The sequence below is a fragment of the Peromyscus maniculatus genome, chromosome 5, assembly GCF_049852395.1.
Source record: "Peromyscus maniculatus bairdii isolate BWxNUB_F1_BW_parent chromosome 5, HU_Pman_BW_mat_3.1, whole genome shotgun sequence".
Classification (NCBI taxonomy): domain Eukaryota; kingdom Metazoa; phylum Chordata; class Mammalia; order Rodentia; family Cricetidae; genus Peromyscus; species Peromyscus maniculatus.
Genome location: NC_134856.1, coordinates 82,083,452 through 82,099,221, shown reverse-complemented (window position 1 = coordinate 82,099,221; position 15,770 = coordinate 82,083,452). Strand labels below are relative to the sequence as shown.

The following is a 15,770-nucleotide window of genomic DNA, read 5'->3' as shown; positions in this document are numbered from 1 at the left end:
TGGCTCAGTGGCTTAACAAGGTAGTTGCTGCCAAGCCAGGAGACCTGAATTCAACCTACATGAAGGAAAAAACCAATTTCTCCAAGCTGTTCTCTAATCTTCACACAAACACTGTTGCACATTTAAATGAGTGTAGTTTAAACTGTTTTCAAAGAAAACTTAAAAGTTAAAAAAATTACTAATGTAGTAAGACTAGTCCTAATTATAATATACACACACACACATATGTATTATTCAACTTGTTAATAGTAATAACCCTTCTCTCTGAGATGGCAATTATAGTCACCAACTCAGAAATAACAAGATAGATGGAAGACTATGGCAGCTATCGACTCATGTCTTAAATAAAATTTAAAGCTCTTTTTTTTTTTTTTTTTTGATTTTTCTAGACAGGGTTTCTCTGTGTAGCTTTGTGCCTTTCCTGGGACTCACTTGGTAGCCCAGGCTGGCCTCGAACTCACAGAGATCCGCCTGCCTCTGCCTCCCGAGTGCTGGGATTAAAGGCATGTGCCACCACCGCCCGGCTAAAACTCCTATTTTTGTTTTGTTTTTGAAACAGAGTTTCTCTGTGTAGTCCTGGCTGTCCTGGAACTCGTTCTGTAGACCAGGTTAGCCTCGAACTCAGAGATCCACCTGCCTCTGCCTCCCAAGTGCTCATTGCCAAGCTAAAAATCAATACTTTTAAAAGTAAAATTTGAAAGTGTTTTGAACCCTAACATTTATAATCAAATTTTAGATATTTATTTAAAATATTTTAAAGGTTTATCTGTTGAAAGTTAAGCATCTGAGATACAAAATGGACATGATGTGGGCCACATCACTTCTTGATATTACAAAACTAAGGTATTCCTTTAAGATTTCCTGGGTATTGCTAGTGTTTTTAAATAAAAGAAAAAAAAATCCTGGAGGACTGGAGAGATGGCTCTGTAGTTAAGAATGCTTACTGTCCTTGCAAAGGATCCAGGTTTGGTTCTCAGCACCCACATAGTAGCTCACAATCACCTGTAACTCCAGTTCCAAAGGATCTAACTCTCTCTTCTGACTTCCAATGGCTCATGCACAGAAACAGTATATACACATACACACACACTCAGGCACATATATACACACATACTTACATATATATGAAATATATAATTTTATTTATTTATTTTTGTTTTTTAGTGTTTTTTGTTTGTTTGTTTGTTTGTTTGTTTTGAGACAGGGTTTCTCTGTGTAGCTTCGATGCCTGTCCTGGATCTTGTTTTGTAGACCAGGCTGGCCTTGAACTCACCGAGATCTGCCTGGCTCTGCCTCCCAAGTGCTAAAATTAAAGGCGTGTGCCACCACTGCCTGGCTGAAATATATAATTTTTTAAAAGCCTGAAATAAACTCTTTATTTTCTTGTATTAACAGATGGACTTATACTAACCTGCAAAGTATAAATTACTTTAAAATACTAGGTTCTTTGTTTTCTATACTCATTTTAACAGCAAATGTTCTATTTCAATTAATAATCAATTGTCAGGGGTGCTGGAGAGATGGCTCAGTGCTTAAGAGCACTGGCTGCTCTTCCAGAGGCCCAGAGTCCAGGCTCACAATCTAGCTCCAGAAAATCCAACACTCACGTCTAACTTTTCAGGGTACCAGGCACACATGGTACAAACACATATATGTTGGGCAAAAACCTACTCATATACATAAATAAGTCTAAAAAATAATCCATGGATACATTCAAATATAGGAATTTAAGCCAATGCCTTAGATCACTTGCTTTCCTGACATCATAAGCACAGATCAGAGATTCAAGAGCTGAGGCTGTAGAATAACAAAGAGCAATAAGCTAGAAGTCAGAAAAACCTAGCTAAGGCACTGCAAATAGCTTTCTGTGACTCTAGGGCCAACCTGACAAGCCTTCTGTTCTCCCTGCATGCTAGCATTCATCAATCTCACTCAAATCCTTGGCATTTTTCCTTCCTTTTAAGTAGAATATACTTTCCCCAACACTTGTACTCTATTCCATCACTGCATCCAAGCCACTTCAGTAAAAGCCATCTGAATATCCCAGTGAATTTGTAAATCCGCCTTTCTCTCTGATGCCCCCCTCCACCTTTTATCCTGTAATCATTTTTAAAATGGAATTTTAGTCAAGTGTGATGGCACATGTCCATAGCCCTAGTACTTGAGAGACAGAGAGAGAAAGACTGCCCATGAATTTGAAGCCAAGCTGGTCTACATAGTAAGCTCCAGGCCAGATAAGACAACACACACACAGAGATTGTTTCAAAATAAGAAAACAAAAAACAAACAAAACAAAAAACAAACAACAACAACAAAAATACTAGGGGCTAGAGAGATGGCACCATGGTTAAGAGCACTGGGTGCTCTTCTAGGGGACCTGAGTTCAATTTCCAGCACCCATATGGTGGCTCATAACCATCTGTAACTCCAGTCCCAGGGGATCTGACACCCTCGTCTGGCCTCTGTGTTACACAGACATGTATGTAGGCAAAATATCTATACATAAAAAATTAAAAAACAAAAGAATCTTTTAACTTCATATATAAATTACTTATTTGCTAAGTTATTTTTATCTTCTTGCCACTTACCATGGAGGTGGTTTGCCAACATTCAAAAGTGGTTATTGGAACAAAGGTTATATATTTTATGTGTTATGCTCATGTGTTCTATAAACAAATTTCATTCAAGTGCACTTTTAACATATTCTCTAAAATGCATATTGCCCCACCATATTAAATAATTGTCACCCTTTTTTTAAAATAAGATTCAAGCTCAGGCCTCATCCTTATACAGCAATAGCTTTTTACCCACTGAACCATCTCCCTAGTCCTCAAGTGGCTCTTAAATATTGCAAACATATCATAGTCTGATATATATATGGCTTTAATATCTTTTTTTCTGTATTATCTACCTGGATTTTTCTAAGAATTTTTCTTGAATTTATCTCACATTAAAGGTGGATCTTCCTACCTCAAAAGATCTGCATTAAAGTTGTATCTTCCCACCATAAATGATTTAATTAAGAAAAAAAATCCCTCATAAAGTGTCCAGCCATTTTGGTTTAGTTAATTGCAGATGCAGTCAAGTAGGCAACTAAGAATAGCCAGCAGTACATGTATGCTTTCTTCTTTCTCCAATTAGCTAAATCTACTTGAAGGCTTTTTCCTGGTCCAAACAAAAGTGCTCCCATTTATTCATCTTAAAGTGAGCAGTTTGTGTTATCTGTTCAGACACAGATTGGCAGATTAATCACACAATAAGTGTTTTTGGCTATATTGAGGATTTTTTAAATGGCTTAGGGATTCAAGAACAGTTCATCGTTTAAACTATTCCAGGTAGTTAGTTATCCTAACTTTTGTTTCATGTAGCAGCAAATTATTCCATTTTCTCAGAGTTCTATTCCTATAAAATGGATAGCTTATACTAAAGTTTACCCTGCTTCAGTAGCTTCAGTTCTGTGTCATTCATTACTTTATAAAATAAAATTCCTTCACTGGAAATAAGATAGTGAATTACTTGCTCACTGACAGTCATGGTTCACTGTATTGTACAGATATTAGTAAACTGTGACGTGCTGACTAAGCTTATTGAAAGCAGACTCCTATCCCAGACTCAAGCAGGATTACTTCAAGTGAGGCTACTCTAGCTGTCTCGGCCTGATTTGAAGACATTTTGCTATTTATCTACTGTTTCTATAAATCTACCACTTGCTAGCTATTCTTTTATTTTTGTCTAATAACTCATTAATTCAAAAGAGCAAGCATGGCTATCATAAATCATTCTGTGGACAACACAGAACACGTAAGAACGCTCTGTCCTTCCTTCCTAAGAATAAATACAAGCGTAAAGGGCTAAAATGCAAAACATAGCATCAACCATTTTAAAATTATTGAACTACAAAATGAGGTATTTTAATTAACTTATGGAGCACACTTCCTTTTATTAATTAACTTATGGAGCACACTTCCTTTTTTCCCTTTCTTCCTCTCTCCCTCCTTCCCTCCTCTCTGTTCTCTCCTTCCCTCATTCATCCACAACAGGAATTTGAATCTTGGACCTCATTTGTTCTAGGCAAACATCCTGACCTCACTTTGCTTCTAGAGAAAAGGTCTGACTAAGTTGAAAAGGATAACCAAACTTTCTCAAGATCAGTTGGCCCTGAACTTGAGGTTCTTTTGCTTCATTCACTCTCTGAAACATCAGGGATTGTAGTCCCATGCCACTAGGCCTCACCAAGAGTAAATTTTTACACGTCAATACAGTGCAACAAAATCTAAAAGCAAGACAGTTCATCTAATAAAGTCATAGACACAGTCCATCTAACAGTCCATCTAATTTGAATTTTCTGAAAAGTAAATGGGAAATAACTTAGATCCTTCTTTTCAAAGCTGAATTCTATAATCTTCTGATACTGATTATTTTTAATAGTTAATCGTAAATGACTTAAAAACAACTCTCCTTCCAGGTGGTGGTGGCACATACCTTTAGTCCCAGCACTTGGGAGGCAGAGTCAAGCAGAGTTCAGTAAGTTCGAGGCCAGCCTGGTTCCACAAAGTGAGTTATAGGACAGCCAGAGCTGTATCTCAGAGAAATTCTTTCATAAAAAAACAAAAACAAACAAATAAAATCTCCTAAAACAATAAAACCTCACTTGTACTTCCAATAATCACAAACCTACATATACTATTGCAGTTAATGATCACCATTCAGTCACTAAGCTCAAGAAATACAAATACCAGAAATTCACACATACTTGTTCCTGAGGAGAAAGTTTTTCAGGCATTTTAATCTACTAATGAATTAGCCTTTTCAAATAAATACTCTTTCTTCCTCTTCTTTCTTCTCTTGAAGGTAGAGCCTTACTATATAGCTGGCCTTAAACTTGCTACCTTCCTAGGCCTGACTAGCTTCCAGCTCACAAACCTCTTGCTTCAACTTACCTCTTTTTAAAAAATTGCAATTTTTTTTTAACTGTTGGAAGCTATTAATTTTATCTCTTCTCAAAACTGCCTTGGAAAAAACTGAATATGAAAGAATACTGCTATAGTTCAATTTAAAAACTGGAGGGGTGCCGCGCCAGAGGGTGGCGGCAGTGGCGCATGTCTTTAATCCCAGCAGAGGCAGGCAGATGTCTATGAGTTTGAGGCCATCGTGGTCTAAAGACGGAGTTCCATGACAGCCAAGGTTACACAGAGAAACCCTGTGTTGAAAAACCAAAACCAAAACAACAAAACAAACAAAAACTGGAGGGGCTCCAAGTTGCTGAGAATCTTCTTACCATGACTAAAACCCCAGATTTGATTCCCAACACTACAAAACAAAAACAACAAAAAATTTCAGCTTGGGAAATATTACAATAGGGGCTGACAAGATGGCTTAGTGGGAAAAGGCACTTGTCACCAAGTCTGACAACTTAAGTTTGATCCTAGGGACCCAGGTGGAAGAATGGACAAAACTCTCACAAGTTGTCCTATTATACCTTCCATATATGCTGTGGCCTGGCTGGGACACGGAGACACTCTCTCTCTCTCTCTCTCTCTCTCTTTCTCTCTCTCTCTCTCTCTCTCTCTCTCTCTCTCTCTCTCTCTCTCTCTCTCTCTCTCTCTCTCACACACACACACACACACACACACACACACACACACAATTAGAAAATAATACTAAAGTAGGATATTATTCAAAAGTGGCAAAATAAAATAAAGACTAGAATCCCTTTCTCTAAAATCCAAGTAAGTTGTTCATTTTTTTTCTTACAGTCCTGATATTCTAAATAAAACAGTGCCACCATGTGGTATAGCATACTAATAGAGTAAAAGGAGAAAGCAAAACCAAATCAAAAAAATTCTCTGATTGTTTCCATTTTAAATTTAGTGAGGGAGAAAACCCAATTTGAAAAATCTCACAAAAAACATCAAAAACCAGCTGGACCTTTAATCCCAGCACTTGTGAGGCAAGACAGGCGGCTCCCTGTAAGTTTGAGGCCAGCCTGGTTACAGAGTGAGGTCCAAGACAGCCAGAGAAACCCTGTCGCACAAAACAAAACTAAACACCTACTCTAGAATCCAGTGTGAATTTTACATGTGAAGAGTGTTGTATTTACATCACTCTAAGGATATTCTTCACATCTGCCTCTCAATACTTGCAACTAACTCCATGTGGATTTAAAGTCACTAAAAGAAACATACAGTATAGCAGTAATTAAAATAAGGAAAAAGATTTTTAAGGTACTTTCCCTAATTCTCACTTTAAACTCAAAATCTAGCTTAGGTAAATGGCCTTCAGAATGATGAAAATGTTGCATAATTTGACCTGCGTGGTAGACACATAGTATATTTAAAGATTAAATACTTCATGTAAAGCTTCAATTCTCTATGTGGCATGGCTATTACAAATTAACTATAAAATGGTATGCAAATGTCTAAGAAAATTCCTAAGTTTCATTTCTGAGGAGTCTTTCAAAATAATACGGTAAGAGCTACACCAGCAGCCCGTAGAAAAGCTTTTACCATAATCTGACAAACAAAACTGAAAGTTAAATCTTGTTTCAGCTCACACTTTTAAGAATTGTAAAAAAATGAGGCAGTGGTAGCGCACTCCTTTAATCTCAGCACTTGGGAGGTAGAGGCAGGTGGACAGTCAGGGCACATAAAAAAAACCCTGTATGGGGCGGGGGAGATGAGGTGGGGAGAATTGTAAAAAATGGACTATATTAAATTTAATTTTTTTTTGTCCTACACATTACATCAAGAAAATACAAAAACAACTCAAAAAATAGTAACAACAACAAAACATTCAAAATTTGCAAATTAGGTATCTGATGAGGGGAAGGTAGGTACTCTGAGTATCATTAAAAAGACAAATACAATTAGAAGGGTGAGGGCTATATATAGATCTCTTGGTAAAGTACTTGTCTAGCAAGCATGAAGCTCAAGGTTTAATTCCCAGTTCTGTATAAAACCAGGTATGGTGGCACATGTCCAGGTAAGAAGCCAAGATAATTCTTGGCTACCTAGCAAGTTCTAGAACAGCCTGAGCTACAAAAGGCCCTACCTCAAAAGAAAAACAAAACAAAAAGACAAAAAATGAAGTGTGTATGTCGAATTGACATTGTTCCAAAGGTAAATAAATGGCCAACAAGCTTATGGAAAAAAAAAAAACAAAAAAACACATCACTAGCCATCAGGCAATATTACCACCCAAACCATAATAAGTGCTGCTATGGTGTTCTGCATCTGTGTCCTCAGAACTTAGAAGGCTAAGGGAAGTAGACCTCTTGATGCCCCATGAGCTCAAGACTAGCAATGGTCAACAGCAAGTCCTCATCTCAAGAAACGAAAGATTCACACACACACACACACACACACACACACTGAGGTTCACTTCATAGTCACTAGTTTGGCTGCAATGTAAAAACTGATTGTAACAACTGTGGGCAAAAAACATAGAGAAACTAGGTTCCGGCTGGTGAGATGGCTCATTGAGTGAAGGAGCTTGGCACCAAGCCTGATAACCTGAGTTCCATCCCCATGTGGTAGAAGAGAACTAGCTCCTCAAAACTGTTCCATGAGTGCAGTGACTTAGTCACGTGTACATACACACTAATAATAAGTAAACTAACCAACTTAAAAAAAAATAAATTTTAAAAAATTTAAGGAAACTACATCTCTCACATTGCAGGTGGGGATATAAGACAGCACAGCCATTGTGAAAATATATGGCAATTACTTAAAATGACTAATAAATAATGGAGTTATTGTATGATTCAGTAATTCTACTCCTAGGTATATACCCAAGAACCAAAACAGATGTCTACACCAATCCTATACAAACAATCAAAAAATGTATTATTCTTAATAGTTAAAAAAGTACAAATAACCAAATTAATAACATCAACTAATAAAAAGACAAAATGTGGTTGCTGAAAAACAATGGGACACTACTTTACAGAAAGGATGAAGCGCAGGTCCCTGCTAGGAAATCTGTATATCTTGAAAACACTATGCTAAAGGAAAGTCAGGCATAAGGGGTCATGTACTGTACGATTCTACTTAAAAGAAATGTCCAGTACAGACAGAACCATACCAACAGAGCAGACTTGTGGTTCCTTAGAGCTGCAGAAGGAGTCAGAGAAGAAACTGCTATGGTCTTAAGTATTCCTTTTAGAACACAAAAATGTTTTAAATGAATTGCAGTGGTTGCATATCCTTACAACCCCAAATCATATACTTCAGTGAATTACTTCTCTACAAAGTTTTTTTTTAATGGTTGTCAGCCATATTTTTAATCTTTTAATAATTAATTTATTTTTATTTCATGAGCATTGATTGGTGTTTTGCCTGCATTTATGTCTGTGTGAGGATCTCTGAGTATGTCTGAGAATCTCCTGGAACTGGAGTTACAGACATCTGTGAGCTGCTATGTGGGTGCTAGGAATTGAGCCTAGGTACTCCTGAAGAGCAGCCAATGCTCTTAACTGCTGAGCCATCTCTCCAGTCCCCTAAGTTCTTATTTAAAGAGGGAAAAGAAGGATAAAAGTACTTAAGAGTTCAGCATTTTCCTCAACAAACTGTATAGACTAGATAAAACGGCTACCATGATCCCACATATAACTTACGGACTCATGGTCATAGTCAGTAAAACAACTACTAAACAATCTATTTTGGTTTTGCTAGCATACTTTTGGCCAGGTCAGTTAGATGAAAGGAATCCCAGATATAGCAGAGAATAGACATTCGGCCAGATACCTCCTCTTTGGGAGGAGGTTGAACAAAAGGAATAAGAAGGAGGAGCATTTTAAAGCAGGAGGCCCAAAGAAGATATATGCATGGATGGCTAAGGAAGTCAGGATTCTACACAGATAAAAAGAATTTCCTTGCTCTTTCAAGAGAGTTCAAGCCAACCTTATAGGATCCAGATAGCTCAAAGAGTTACCCCCAACAATTCTTAGCCCAGAATAGTCTAACCAGCTTATACTAAGCCCCACTCTTGTGTTCTTCCTCCACTTCTTCCAACCCCGACACCTAACCACCTGAGGGCTCCAGTTATCTCTCTTATTCAAGGGATAAAGAAGTTTCTGAATTTATGGGAATGAGGAGACTGAGAATTAGAATAACAAGAGACTGGTGGGTGCTTATAATTCTAGCATCACTAGGGACCAGACCATCTTCTTCAGAGACAAGCCAAATTATACATGTATCATAGAAAGATGCAGAATTTCTAGAAAACATTAAGTCACCATATGTAAAAACTATAGAACAGCTAGATCCACACTCAAAGGCCAAGATATATATGAAGTTAACAGAAAAGAAACAAAATAAATGAAATAATCCCAAAGAAGGAAATAAATAAAAATAAAAGCCAAAAATGAATAGAAAACAATAGAATTAATGATAAATCTAAAAGCTAGGGGAAGTTTTCATAGGAAAAAAAAACACAAAACTGATAAGCCACTGGCTAATACAAATAAGAGAAAAAGGAAGTACAAATATAGTTTTGTCAATAACAGGAAAGGGCTGGAAAGCCTGGAATGGTTAAATATGATACATCCATGAAGAGAAACACTGCATGCAGCCTTATAAAAATGAATAAAGGAGATCTTTTCATAGTAATGAAAGATATACATAAGAGGTTACTCTCTGTGTAAAAAGAAGTAAGAATCTAAACTTGTATTTTCTTATATATGAAAAAGAAACCTGAGCAGGATATATCTAAGAACCAAGACAGTAGTCTTCCAGTAGCAGACATAGAACTTGGGTAAATAGGGAGATGAGATGAGGGATACTTTTTCACTAAAAGATGTGTTAGAATTCTGGTATTGAGACTATAAGAGAGAGAGAGAAAGAATGCGTGTGTGTGTGTGTGGGGGGGGTTTTCGAGACAAGGTTTCTCTGTATAACAGCTCTGGCTGTCCAGGCTGGCCTCAAACTCACAGAGATCCTCCTGCCTCTGCCCCGCAAATGCTGGGATTAAAGGTAAGCGCCACCATGCCCAGCGTAACTAATTTTTTAAATAGGATATAAAACTAATTCAAATATTTTAAAACAAAGCATTATTTTTTGTTTTTCATTTTGAGACAGGATCTTGCTCTGTGGCCCAAGCTATCCTTTAGCTTACTATTTAGCCAGGCAAGCCTCAAACTTAGAGCAAACCTTCTGCCTCTGCCTCTCAAGTTCTAGGCTTATAGGCACATACTACAATACCCAGCTATTTACAGATATGTGCAAAATTCAAAGCTTTCATTCTCTGTCTCCTGAAGAGCTGATTGTTTTCATAGTCTAGAAACAATACATTCGGCAAGTCAACCAACTGTAATAGGATGTACCTGATTTCTTCCATGGAAAAATGTTAGAAGGACACTAAAGAACACTGCATTTATTTTACACAAGGGAAAACAGGGCGGCTGTTCACCTAGACAGCTGTTGTGATAAGGCTTAAAGGTGAGTCACCATTCCCAATAAAAAACAAAGGAATCCCACACAGTAAAAAGCATTCCCCTCTGGAAGTGGGGAAAACAGAGGATATTCACTAGGTCACTCTATAGAAGTCACTCTATAGATATCAGGATTTTAAAAGAGGAATTAAGAATTAAGATTGAGCCTGCAGGTGGTGGCACCTGCCTTTAATCCCAGCACTCAGGAGGCAGAGGCAGGTAGATCTCTAAGTTCAAGACCAACCTGATCTATGGATTGAGTTCCAGGTCAGCGAGGGCTACACAGTGAAACTCTGTCTCGGAAATAAAAAAGAATTAAGATTCAGTCTATAAACTACATTTTTAAAAAGGGCATTAAAACTAAACATGTCACATAATTTTTATCAACTTCTGCATATCAAACATTGTGTCAAGTGCTAGCGATAAAGCGGCAAATATGGCTTCCTTCCTACAGCTTACAGAATACAAAACTATGTCCTCCAAACATGGGCGGGAATCCAAGAAAGGGATTTTGCTACAGTTTGAGGCCATGACCTTTCTATCTCTATGCACAGACTGCTATCTATCAGAACCACTCTGTATTACTTTCCTTATCCATCCTTTGTATATAGCTAATTCCTTGGTTTAAATGCATCCTTTTTCTTTCACATTTTTTCTTTTCTTCTAAACCAGTGGTTCTCAACCTTCCTAATGCTGTGACCCATTAACACAGTTCCTCGTATTATGATGACCCCCCAACCATAAAATTATTTTCATAACTACTTTATAACTGTAATTTTGCTACTTATGAATCATAATGTAAATGTCTATGTTTTCCAGTGGTCTTAGATGACCCATGTAAAAGGGTTGTTTGTCCCCTAAAGGGGTCAAGGACCAGAGGTTGAGAATCACTGCTCTCAACTTGTAAATTCCTACTATTTTCAAGTCTGGGTTTCTAGCAGAATGGAACTATTACAACTTTCTACTCACAAGTTATACAGATAAATTTCATTCTGAAAGAACAAATAATAGGACTTGGGAGCTGACTCACTTGGTGAAGTGCCTACTGCACAAACATGAAGTCCTGAGTTTCAGCTCAGCACTCATATGAACAAGGGGGTGCTTTGGTATGCACCTAAAATCCCAGCACTAGGGAAGAAGAAAACAGGAGAATTTCTGGCATTCACTAGGTAGTCACCATTGTAGAATCTGAGCTCAGGATTCAGTGAGAAATCATATCTCAAAAAAAGAAAGAAAAATAAAAAAGAAAAGCAAAAACAAAACAAAACAAAAAGGTAGAGAATGATTGAAGACATCAACTTTTGGTTTCCACATGTGTGCACATGTACACACAATAATAACAGGATACAATTTTTAAAGATCTTTTCATTTTGTTTGATTTAGGAGGAGGCACCAGTATACAAAGAAAAAAGTTGGTCTTTTATAGGTAAGCCACATCATCGAATGGTTTCTTCTATTAAATGATATTTTTATTTTGCAAACTCTAGATAAGTATTGATATATGTCTTTATTCAAATGAAAAAAGCATGAAAGCAAGCATTCCTTGATATAAGGTAAAAATCACTTGAAAACATTAGTCCAAGTGGGCTGGCAAGACAACATCACAGCACCTGCCACCAAGCCTGACAACCTGAGTTCAAACCGAGAACCTACATAGAAGGAGAAAACCAACTCTCTTTACTTGTCTTCTGACTACCACATACACACTGTACCAAGCATGTGCATGTACCACCTACATGCCCGAATACAAAACAGATCAATAAAATGTTATTATATATATATGTATGTATATAGAGGTTTTTTTTAAAGCAATCCAAGATATTGGGAGAAAACTGTTTTGAGTTTTCATGAATTCAAGGTGTATATATTATCCCTATTTTCATCTGTATGAAATCAGAACCTCACAGTAAAACCATAACATCAACATTTTTCTCTTACTTGTACATAAGATAATGGTACACATTAATTGGTAGCACCTTAAATTTGATAAAGTATACAATTTCATATATTTTTTAATTATTTTTATTTTATGTGTACTGGCATTTTGCCTGAGTGTATGTCTATGTAAGGGTGTCAGAAACCCTCTAACTGGAATTACAGGCTTGAGCCGTCATGTGGGTGCTGGGAATTGAACCCAGGTCTTTTGGAAGAGCAGCTAGTGTTCCTAACCACTGAGCCACCTCTCCAGCCCCCCTCCCCATTTACTATCTAATAGCTAAAGATAACATAAAGCCATCTTTCTAAATTATATTAATTATTAATTACTATCTCATTGTATTAGTATTCCTTCTCCCTTCACCTATTAAAATGAAAAAACATGCTCATAATAACACTGCTGAGAAAAGACTTCTAAAAAAAGATAAAGAGGGGCTACAGAGATGGCTCAGAGGTTAAAAGCACTGACTATTCTTTCGGAGGATCTGGGGTTGATTCCTAACACCCATCCATGACAGCACACCACCAAGTCTACATCCAGTTCCAGGGGATCCAATACCTCTTCTGGTCTCTATGGGTACCAGGCACATACATGCAAGCGGAACACTCATAACCCATAACAAAAAAATAATTTTTTTGTAAGATAAAGGAAAAAATAAGAATTTGGTTTCACTGAGAAATTTTAGTATTACTAAAGTAACTCTAATCTCTATGTACCAATGGATCAGAAAATCTTCAATAAAATCCTTATCTTTGGGGGCACAAACCAATCTTAACTACACTATAAGCTTTCACAGAAGTTAACAAACTTCTTTTCCTTTTAGATTCATTTATTCTATTTAACATGTATGAGTATTTTGCCTACATGCATGTATAAAGTACCACATGTGTGCCTAGTGCCCACCAATGTCATGGTAGAGTCAGGCATTAGATGAGATCCCCTGGAACTGGGGTTACAGACATTTATAAACCACCATGTGAGTGCTGGGAATCAAACCTGGGTTCTCCTCTGGAGAACAAGTCCTCCTAACCACTGCATCATCTCTAGCCCCAACAAACTTGCTAACTTTTTACTAAACAGAAATGGCCAGGCACAGTGGTCACACGCATTATCCTTTTGTTCAGAAGTTTAAAGCAGGAGAAACTCAAATTTGAGGTAGACTGGATCATATAAAGAGTCCCAGGACAGTCTCAATATTGAAGAGCTTGTCTCATAAGAGAAAAAAAAAAAATCTAAAAACGGAAATGGACCTCCTTTAGATCTAGGTAAATGGTCTGAAAAATTCTGAAAGATACAGGTAGAGATTTTTCACTCAGCATAACAGAGCATCAAAATTCTCTGTGGGTTATGTAACTGAGTGTCTTGAGTTATTAACAACACCATCATTAATGTAGCTTTCAATTTCACAGAGGAAGTCTCTAGGCAGGTTATCTCTTCTCTAACATTATAATTCAACTTGAAAATTTCCATTTAAGTTTAAGAATTACATACACTAAATTATCATATCTATACAAAATATAAATTCTTCCAAAAAACCTACATAATTTATGTTTTATTTTTATCACAGGGGAAAAATACAAACTAAGTAACTAATTGCTTCTAGTCATTACTGAGTTTATTATTTAGGGTTTTTTGTTGTTGCTTTGTTTGTTTGTTTTTTGAGAGAGGATCTCTCTACATAGCTCTGGCTGTCCTGGAATTCACTATGTAGATCAGGCTGGTCTTGAACTGAACTATTTGCCTCTGCCTCACAGTGCTGAAATCAAAGGTGTGTGTACCACTACACTTGAGCATTTTTTGTTTCATTCTGGGTTTTTGTTTTTTTGTTTTTTTGGAGATAGTATGCAGCCTTGGTTGGCCTGGAGCTCACTATATAGATCAGGCTGGCCTTGAACTCATAGAGACCCACCTGCCTCAGCCTTAGTGTGCTGGGATTAAAGGCGTAAGCCACCAATTGCAGCCTGTTTTGTTTTTTTGAGGTAGGAGTCTCAACTGCATAGCCCAGGCTGTCCTCAAATACTTCATCTATGAGCTTCAGCCTCCCCTGAGCGCTGGGATCACAGTGTGCAGCACCACATGCACCAAGTTATTTTAGTATGGAGTATTTTCTCTTAGAATAGAATGTAAATGTTAGAAGAAAATACTTCCATAAGAGCAAAACAAGACAAAAAAAAAATCAATGAAAGTCCTGGGAATCTGCTAATAATAATAATAATAATGCCTATTGAACTAATAAAACTAAGTCAAGCGATCATTTTAAAGAAATAACTCAATAAGAATGTTGAGCTTACATCACTACCAACAAATTACTGTTTTCAATACTGACCTCTGTCTAGGAACTATGAAGAGTGCCCGAACCAACTTCTTCCTGTTTGCCTTTGTGTTCATGTTCATGCAAAAATCCATGGCTGCCTAAAAGAAAAAGAACAATTTTCTTTAAAAAAAAAAAAAAAAAAAAATCCTCGACTTAGTTACTAAAAGTAAAAACCCTAAGTCAATGTTTTAATTGTTCTTAAACATCCCAAAATAGTTTTTAATATATCAGTATTATAAACAATAAGCATATCCCAAACTACAAAATCATTAAGCCTAAAAATCCTTTTTTTCTACAAGTCTAAAACTTTGTATTTCCTACTTTAAAAAAATGCAACTTTTCAGAATAGAACTTAAAGGTAGCTTCAAAACCTACCATGAGTATTTGACAAGTAGGTGCCTAAAAACAAGTGAATCAGTACTAGGATAAGGAGTTTATGCTGCAATTCAGTGGCAAAATGCTTGCTTAGCATGTGGGAGGCCCTGGGTTACATCAAGAATATTTAACATAAGTAAAGAAAGCTACTAGTGTTAATAAAGACAACCAAAACAGTATTTTAGGAACTAAACTGAGACTAGTATTTCATCAATGTCTTAAATCTAATATAAACATAAAAAGAAAAACAAGACAAGATTTACATTCTAGAAAGTTCTTAGAAAACAGAAACATTAATTAGCTGGTACCATTGTCCCTGAGTATCCACAGGAGATTGGTTCTAGAAATCTCCCAGGATATGCAAATTTACAGGTGCTCAAGTTGCTTATGTAAAATAGTATAGTGTTTGCATGTAACCTAGACACATCTTCCCATATACTTTAAGTCATCTCTAGATTACTGACAGTAACACAATGTAAATGCTTTATAATTATAGATAATAATGTCAACCTAAAATAGTGTATGTGTTCAGGACAGATGCAGTCTTTCCCCCCAAAAAAATATTTACTACCTACGGTTGGTTGAATCTACAGAGGTGGAACCAGCCAATAGAAGTATGGCTACTTAACTTTCTATTATCTATCTAAATGAATTTCAGGAAAATAGACAAGGCAATAAAGACTTTTCTTGTGTAGTCTTAGCTGTCCTCAAACTCA

General features: G+C 36.7%; 1 protein-coding gene across 12 annotated transcripts in view; it reads right to left on the bottom strand.

Annotated features, from left to right (window-relative positions):
• The window catches only part of Upf2 (UPF2 regulator of nonsense mediated mRNA decay), a 122,634-nt gene that overhangs the window by 59,744 nt on the left and 47,120 nt on the right, over positions 1-15,770 (bottom strand). For all 12 annotated transcript variants that reach the window (XM_076572766.1, XM_076572769.1, XM_076572767.1 and 9 more), the window contains one exon: positions 14,692-14,777. In XM_076572766.1, coding sequence (XP_076428881.1) covers positions 14,692-14,777 — 86 coding nt within the window. The remainder of the gene's footprint in view (positions 1-14,691; positions 14,778-15,770) is intronic.